At 35.9% G+C, this 9,995-nt stretch overlaps 1 protein-coding gene across 1 annotated transcript in view; it reads left to right on the forward strand.

Moving 5' to 3' along the window:
• The first annotated feature begins 2,284 nt into the window (after positions 1-2,284).
• The window catches only part of LOC121385923 (sushi, von Willebrand factor type A, EGF and pentraxin domain-containing protein 1-like), a 50,793-nt gene continuing 43,082 nt past the window's right edge, over positions 2,285-9,995 (forward strand). The window contains exon 1 of the mRNA XM_041516715.1: positions 2,285-2,407. Within this exon, the coding sequence (XP_041372649.1) occupies positions 2,285-2,407 (123 nt within the window). The remainder of the gene's footprint in view (positions 2,408-9,995) is intronic.

Raw genomic sequence — 9,995 nt, forward strand, 5'->3', positions numbered from 1 at the left:
ATATACACATACATACATACATACATACATACATACATACATACATGTATATGTATATGTATATGTATATGTATATGTATATGTATATGTATATACATATACATATATATATATATATGTATATGTATATGTATATGTATATGTATATGTATATGTATATGTATATATATATATATATACATATATATATATATATATATATATATATATATATATATATATATATATAAAAGTATTACGATTTATTATCTGTCAAATATGATTTCAGCTATTCAGCAGCTGGTGAAAATAAATGATATAAGTAACACTTATTCAGCTATTGATTTTAATTTTTTTTGCTGAAAACTTATTTTATTAAAAAGAATTCCGATTGGAACAAAATCCTCTTTCACTTACAATTGCTACCAATATGTCATTCGTCCGCATACTTAATATATGTAATTTGACATTTCTATAAGAGATTATTCTTCATTTTTTTCCTTCTTTTTTTATTAAAATATTCCTTCCATTACACACACGCACACATATATAGGCATTAAGATGAAAAAGGTATATTTACATATTGATGTACATCGACATACACATACATATTCAGACTCATACAGCTATTGATTATAGTGGAACATTGATTACAGAATTGTCATTTCTAAAAAAAAATGTCTATCATATTAATTTAAAAACTAATAATAATATTTAGAAAATGAGATCCTAAACTTGTATGTTTTGCCTCACCGTCTGATGGATAGACACGTGTAACAAGGAATAACGGAGGGCAGTAGAGCCCAATGTTAGTGGCATTGTAACAGGTTGAGGACAACGTGTGCATGTCGAATTTTGGCTAAAGGTTTGTGACTCTAGACGAGTGCATTCATCCAACATGAGGGGCGGGTCGTAGCCCAGTGGTAAAGCGCTCGCTTGATCCGCGGTCTTTCTGGGATCGATCCCCTCGGTGGGTCCATTGGGCTATTTCTCGTCACAGGCAATGCACTACGACTGATATATCAAAAGCAGGGGTATGTGTTATCATGTCTGTGGGACGGTGCATATACAATATCCATTGCTACTAATGACCGACTCAAAATGACCACGTTTGACATCCAATAGCCGATGATTAATAAATCAATGTCCTCTGGTGGTATTGTTAAACAAAACAAACTGTTTTATGTTCCTCCAACAGGCGATGACATGCCGCATTATCAGACAATAATCTAGCTACTGCTGATGAATGTTGTGTGACTCTATAGAAGAGTTCATGTCTCCAACAGGCGATGGCATGCCGCATTATCAGACAATAATCTAGCTACTGCTGATGAACGTTGTGTGACTCTATAGAAGAGTTCATGTCTCCAACAGGCGATGACATGCCGCATTATCAGACAATAATCTAGCTACTGCTGATGAACGTTGTGTGACTCTATAGAAGAGTTCATGTCTCCAACAGGCGATGGCATGCCGCATTATCAGACAATAATCTAGCTACTGCTGATGAACGTTGTGTGACTCTATAGAAGAGTTCATGTCTCCAACAGGCGATCACATGCCGCATTATCATACAATAATCTAGCTACTGCTGATGAACGTTGTGTGACTCTATAGAAGAGTTCATGTCTCCAACAGGCGATGACATGCCGCATTATCAGACAATAATCTAGCTACTGCTGATGAACGTTGTGTGACTCTATAGAAGAGTTCATGTCTCCAACAGGCGATGACATGCCGCATTATCAGACAATAATCTAGCTACTGCTGATGAACGTTGTGTGACTCTATAGAAGAGTTCATGTCTCCAACAGGCGATGGCATGCCGCATTATCAGACAATAATCTAGCTACTGCTGATGAACGTTGTGTGACTCTATAGAAGAGTTCATGTCTCCAACAGGCGATCACATGCCGCATTATCATACAATAATCTAGCTACTGCTGATGAACGTTGTGTGACTCTATAGAAGAGTTCATGTCTCCAACAGGCGATCACATGCCGCATTATCAGACAATAATCTAGCTACTGCTGATGAACGTTGTGTGACTCTATAGAAGAGTTCATGTCTCCAACAGGCGATGACATGCCGCATTATCAGACAATAATCTAGTTACTGCTGATGAACGTTGTGTGACTTTAAAAAGAGTGCATTCCTCCAACAGGACTATTTTGTGAGCAGGTTGAAATATATGGCGATTGGCATCACAGGGGGACACACTCATACGAGGCATGACATTGGAGTTCCATGAAACAATATAGACGCAATGTAAGAGGAAGATAGGATCGATGGGCACGCAGAGTAATGGCAATTATGAACAGTGTGCATGGCCTCCGGCTGATGAGATCATGCCATTTATCTGTGATGCCAACTTCAGCACTGGCAGAGATCTCCAAACACTTGCATCAACAGATGATCAACCTTCAGGTAACAAGTATGGTAGATACACATATCAATAACTGGCTTCCTGAAAGGCATAGCTGACGTGGAAGAAAATAACGATTAGAACACTAACAACTTCCATTTAGTTTCATAGACGAATATCTATGTGGTTCGGTCTTGTTCCATACAGACCATGTCAGCCATAACTTTCAGGAAAAACAAATCTTAAAAAATGTCCTTTGATCTGCCACGTTAATGTGTTTTACTGGAAGCTCATGAACACTTGAACACTAGATTCGTGTCAATACTCTGCCTGCCCATCAATCACGTCTCCTCATAGATTGCTCGATTTTTTTAAAACTCCATAGTGACTGTTATGAGTGTGTCCCTTGTGATGTCGATAATCATACATGTTAACCTGCCCACAAAATAGATAACTGAGCTTAAAACTGAATGGATGCTCTATAGAATGTAATGCATCATGTAACTACCTATTATATTTGGGTTTCTTAAATGAAATTAACAGACAGTTTTGTTAAAATGATGATATAGTAAAATAGATAACTGAGCTTAAAACTGAATGGATGCTCTATAGAATGTAATGCATCATGTAACCACCTATTATATGTGGGTTTCTTAAATGAAATTAACAGACAGTTTTGTTAAAATGATGATATAGTAATTAACTTATTACAGCCAGTGAACCACGACTGGTATATCAAAGGCCGTGGTATATGCTATCCTACCTGTAGGATGGCGCATATAAAAGATCCCTTGCTACTAGTGAAACTGTAGCGGGTTTCCTCTATGACCGTGTCAAAATGTTTCTATGTTTGACATCCAATATCCGATGATTAACAAACAATCAATATGCTCTAGTTGTGTCGATAAACAAAACAAACTGTTCATTGATTTATATACTCTCTGAATAAGTGTTACTTATACCATTTATTATCACCCACTATTGAATGATTGAAATAATTTTTGGAAGAAAGTAAATTGTAATAATGTTTTGTTTGAAATAGTTTTAAAGGCATGAACAACAAATTTAAAAAAAAGAGATACCTCCTCATATCATTGATTAGAAGGAAATGTTTTATTTAACGAAGCACTCAGCACATTTTATTTACGGTTATATGGCGTCGGGCTTATAGTTAAGGACCACACAGACATTCAGAGAGGAAATCTGCTGTCGCCACTTGATGGTCTACTCATTTCGATTAGCAGCAAGGGATCTTTCATATGCACCATCCCACAGACAGGATAGCACATACCACGACCTTTGTCGTGGTGCGCTGGCTGGAACGAGAAATATCCCAATTGGCCCATCAACAGGGATCGATCCTAAACCGACTGCGCATCAATCGAACGCTTTACCACTGGAGCCATCATTGATTGTGACTGAGTTATAATGTAAAGGCATAAACAGAAACAACTGAAATTTGCGAAGTTTTACTAATTTTTATTTTTATTATTATTATTATTATTATTATTATTATTCACCTCCTGGAAGTATTAGATACGGAAACGCAGCCCTCGCTCTCTTTGAAATATTACACGGGCAGCCATTTTTAATTGATCTAAACTATGGGACAATATAGTTAATACATCACTATGCAGACTAGCTTCATTATCTCAAAATCATCTATAAACAAATTCAAGTTCTTTAATAAATCATATGTAGACGGAATTGCTTCTTTTTTTTTACGTTGGCGGCCATATTGGAATTATGCAAAAGATGGAAGTGTCCGTTAAAACTAGAAATGTATTTCTTGTGTGGAATAGCTTTCTCATCTTCAAATACATTGAAAGCAACTTCAAAATCTCGGGGGGGGGGGGGGGGGGGGGGGGGGGGGGGAATGCATATGTAGACACACAATTGGCTATTCAGAGTTATTTTGGCGGCCATATTGGACTTATGTAAATGAAATAAGTGTTGGATCAAACTAGGAATTTCTAAAATATCTTTCCTATCCACCCAAAACAATTTATGTTGTCTGAACGGCTCAAACATGTTCTCTAGATTCTATGACATTGCAAAGTTAAATACGTTGGACGCCATCCTGGATTTATGCAAGTTAGGCATACTTACCTATGAATGATTTTTATGGATTTTAGTATGTTGTTCTAGGGACGTCCCTAAAATGAATTCTGAAGAAACAAATTATATATCAATTTGTTTTGGATTATGCCTCAAAATCTCTTAGATCGACTGAACTGTATGTATAACATTGTATTGTATTATGCGAGCCTCTTTGAATAGGTATTGTTTTTTTAATGAAGTGGTAATATCAGGGGGGAAATACAGACGCTATAATTTTGTCTCGTTCGTTTCGACGAAATGTTTCATACACAAATAACACTGAACTGAAATTCGGCGCTTTTCGGGGAAAAAAATGCCGTCGTCTTGATTTTCAGTATGTGAAGATAGTTAACACAATTAGTTTCGACACGTTCTAACTCAACTATTATTGTATCAATTTACTAATCAAATTCAAACGTATGAAACGAACATGTTTATATATCATTTTACATTAAAACCAGAGCATAATATTAAATGCTATCCCTTAAACGTAAACTTCAACACATGCGTATTCCATATAAATGTGAAATCACGAAACATCGAGAAAACTAACACACTCTTGAAAACAGTTCCATTCTTGTAAATGCGTAGTTTAGAATTTCTGTTATATAGAGATCAGTTCTGAAGTACGATGACTGTTTTATTACCTAGAATCCATGTAGAAATTTGAATCTCTTAACGCTACAACCAGGTTAACAGCCGCAAACTAAACATAATCATTCTTTGTTAATCCGGAACATAAAACGTACCGGACAGGAAAAGCAGAAACTCGTTAAGTAATGTGAACCAGCAGTGAGTGTGTCAGGTAGTATCAGTGAATTATTTAAGTACTGCCTACAACAAACCTATATCACTAGTATCCTGATTTAGTAAACTGTTTACAAATGTACTTCGTAATAGATTGACAGAATATCTTGATACATATGATGTTTTATCACGAGTTCAAGCTGGTTTTAGGAAAGGTTATTCCACAAATGATCAAGTGTTTTTAATATACGCCCTAAATGAATTACTGGGGAGAAAAAGGAATGAATGAATGAATGAATGAATGTTTAACGACACCCCAGCACGAAAAATACATCGGCTGTTGGGTGTCAAACTATGGTAATGGAAACAAATAAGGTGATGATCAACATCAACCGAAAAATTCAAGATATAAATAAAAACAGTGTAAAGAACTGTGCAAAATACAAACACAAATATCATAGAGAGATACTGACTTTTACTCTAAACTTCAAAGTGTGCTGTATTGGCCATTCTCAAAGAGAATGTTACACCCCTGCACCACGGTGAGGTTACAGCACGCGCAGGGGGGAGAAAAGGGACAAACCATATTGTGTGTTCATCGATCTTGGGAAGTCGTTCGATACAGTATGGAGGATTGGTCTCTGATGCAATTACCAAAATACAATACAAATGGAAAAAAGATCTGGTTAATTCATATGTATTTTTGCATTAAGTCATGTGATATGGGAGTTACCAGGGAGAAATATTAACATCACTTTTATTTTCATTGTATCTAAATTATTTGGAAGACTTTTCACAACTTTGACAATTTATTGGTAGCACTGTTAATGTCTTTGTCTTTGACATGTATTTGGATATTGGATTAACTATGTTTTTAAACTGTATGCAGATGACACGGTGTTATTGGCATGCATTGAAGATGAACTTGAAAACAGTTTAAATGCTTATGGTGCTTATTGCAAAACATGGAAACTGGCCATAAACTCGTCGCTTTCTACACCAGTGTATACATATACTCACAAACATATACCAAATACACACCACACACACACACACACACACACACAGAGAGAGAGAGAGAGAGAGAGAGAGAGAGAGAGAGAGAGAGAGAGAGAGAGAGAGAGAGAGAGAGAGAGAGAGAGAGAGAGAGAGAGAGAGAGAGACACGTTAGATCTCAGTAATTTGGGCATAACAGGTTTTGTTGTCTGTTCTGAGTACAGTGAGGCCTTTGTAGTGCAGTATTAGCAGCAGCTGAAGTGTTGCGATATTCAGAAATGCTTTTGAACTGCTTTTGATCTGGTTAAAATGTAACATTTCACTGGTTTAGCGCTGAAGCATTTTGGAGGAAAAACGGAAATATAATAAGAGAGCATTTTATTTAGGTAATCATACATTGGAAAACATGAATGCTTATACAATAGTTAGGTATTTGGTTTGATAAAAGTAATAAGTTGCATTTGTGCAAGAAACGTAAAAACAGAAAATTCATGTTTTACACCTTAAGAAAATCTAACAAACCTTTGTCAATTGAATATCAACTAAAGTTATTTGACACAGTAATTGTTCCTACTACTTAATACTACATGTACCATTTGGGGATTTGAAAATGTTAATATTATAGAAAACATTCATATCCAAGTCTTGTGATACTTAGCACCTGTGCAGAATGGTCCTCCAATATATATGCTGTTTGGTGAATTCGGAAGAACACCATCATCTCTGATAATATCCCTACGAATTGTCTATTTTAGGGCTAGGTTGTTAACGGATAACACTCTAACACCATCGACACGAGCCTACTAATTATTATACTATGATTATATTCAATCTGATGCGATCTATTATACATTGATTATAAATGTCAGAAACGTATTTTGCCAGCTTGGATTGAATAATGTTTGGGTCCTGTAGACTTTTAATTCATAGATTTTGATATAGACTTCAGCATCTTTAAAACACAACACAAAAAACAAATTTAAAAGTGTGGAGCAATTCAGCCGCAGCAAACGGATATTTGTTTTTGAAGAACCGGGTAGACAACCAACAGCCTTTAACTTTAACCCTGGCATGAAGGTGGTCCCACAAAGAGGAGGATCCACAAGCCATATACCGCTTACCCCTATTAATATCTCCGCCGTCCAGGTTTTCCTTAGAGAGCAACTCCAATACGGTACCGTAAAGGAGTGGACTCCACTGGTTCCTCAGTAGTAGTCCCCAATATAATTAGTATTAATAGCATAATACACCCTCCCCTCCACTGTACGGCGGTTGGGGTAAATAAGGGCCAGTATGCCCGTAAATCCATATCGTGTCTCCCCGGAACTCGCTGATCAAATTTCCACCAACTGCGACGAAAAGTATTTAATACCAGATAAGCGCAAATACAAAATACGAAAATGGGTAAGAAAAGAGAACGCATGCAGGCAAAAAGGGAAAATACACGTATCTTCATCTAAGACGTGCGAAAAACGAATGCCTCCACGAATGAACAACATCTTATAGAAAACAGGTCCTCTACACATGTGGAAGCTGTCCAGTAATGTTCTTTTTTATGTCTTAACAGTTAACGAAGTCCTTCAGGTTCAACACTAACCACCTGGAAATATATTCCAAAAACAAATTCGGCAGTAGCATGCAAATCATCAGAATAAAAAAGAAAAAACACAAACAGTATACATGTAGCTTAAACAAATGACATTGTGTATAAACAAAAACGTTGTAGAATATTACAAATAGAGTGGGTAGGTGGGTGTTAAATTTCCAAACACATCTATCTGACTCAAGCTACAGACAAAGAGAGGAAGTGACATATGTTTTAAATGACTAATTTTAGTATGTGTTGCGCTGTACCACATATAATTAATTAATACATACTATACAATAGAACTGATCCAAACACAAAACTATCGCAAGACTTCATTAAATACAATTATCGGGTATTACCCATAATTATTATTAATGCATAGATTTTGATATAGACTTCAGCATCTTTAAAACACAACACAAGAAATAAGTTTAAAAGTTTGGATCAATTCAGCCGCAGCAGACGGATTTTCGTGTTTCAAGAACCGGAGAAACAACCAACAGCCTTTAACTTTATCCCTGTCATGAAGGTGGCCCCTAGGTACCTTGGGCGCCCCACCTCTTTAGACCCCACAAAGAGGAGGATCCACGAGCCACATACCGCTTACCCCTATTAATATCTCCGCCGTATAGGTTTCCCTTAGAGGGCAACTCCAATACGGTACTGTAAAGGAGTGGACTCCACTGGTTCCGCAGTAGTAGTTCCCAATATAATTAGTATTAACCCTTATCAGGCTTCTTTGTTTCAAAACAAGTTCAATAATTTGACCTATCATACATTTTTAATGATATCTCTATTAATATTTGGCATATTGAAATGAAAATATACACACGTATTCTACAATGGACGTGCTACTTTACTACACTATTTTAAAATACATTATTTTATTTATGTTACCATGGCAACATGTACAAAGTTCAAAATATTTGTTCTTTTAATGGATTTTCCCCCCAGAAAACACCTTTATTTGACAAAAAAAGAAGAAAAAAAGACATGAAATGATCAGTACTATCAGTTTTGTTCCATCATAAATTTAGGCATTAACTACAGTTTTAAAGTGCTACTATTGCTCCATTTTGTGTTAATTATTCTTCAAATTACACACACCTTAAGAATATTAAATATCCTTTAAATTAATATAATGTTTATAATGTTTAAAATTTGTTACCATGGTAACCACTGCAAATTGGGTAACTGCCAAACGTGAAATTGAAGCAGGTTTACTTTTACCAAAATCATTGAATAGAGTTACTATAATCATCTGTCTGTTAAACAGACCCTTATACAACAAGAATGCATCTGATTAATATTGAGGTCCTGAGGTCAATGGTCATGTACATAGTTAATAATGAAAATAGTAGTTTCCATTGGATTACATACTAAATCATTTCTTCAAGCGTCTAACTAGGCAAACTAACTAATGCATTGTAGGTCATATATTATCAGGTCAAAGGTCAAGGTCACATACAAAAATGCAGTTGTAAGGCATTTCTAACAAAAGAGACAAATGTTGGGCATTTCTCACAAAACTTCTTACAGAAATTGTTAAACAAACTGTCCTAAAACTTCTACTATGCACACCAATCTATATGCTGCTTTTGGGGTCACCAGGTTAAATGTCAAGGTTACAATGAATAGAAAGAATCAATTGTCAATGTATTTCCTATGGAACCGTTTACGAAATTGACCTTAAACTTCTAACTTATGAACTTCAAACTACGCAAACTAACTAATGCACATATTACTTTGTAGGTCATAGATTATCAGGTCAAAGGTCAAGGTCACATAAAAAAGAGGCAATTGTTGGGCATTTCTAACAAAAGAGAGGCAATTGTTGGGCATTTCTGACAAAACTACATTTTGATAACGTGGCTATATTTGGCGAGGTTTAGATAACAGTATAACAGGCGAGTTTCAGTGAGCCTGTTACACAGATATCAAAACGTAGTAACCTGATTTATTTTATTTTTTATTATGCAACCCCTTTCTAGTTATATTTTTGTAATATGTTTCGGTCAAAAGCGGTATAGAAACGCATTCCACGATTCTTCCTCTCCTTGAAAGCCTTACGTAAACAGACACGGCGGAGACAGGGCTCTAGTTGTATTCTTCTACAAAAAATGTATTATATCGGACAATGTAGGCCTATTACTAAAAACTACGATACAACAGACTGTACTAAAACAGGATACACCTAATTTGCCTATCCAGGTCAGACT

The sequence above is a fragment of the Gigantopelta aegis genome, chromosome 12 (assembly GCF_016097555.1).
Source record: "Gigantopelta aegis isolate Gae_Host chromosome 12, Gae_host_genome, whole genome shotgun sequence".
NCBI classification, from domain to species: domain Eukaryota; kingdom Metazoa; phylum Mollusca; class Gastropoda; order Neomphalida; family Peltospiridae; genus Gigantopelta; species Gigantopelta aegis.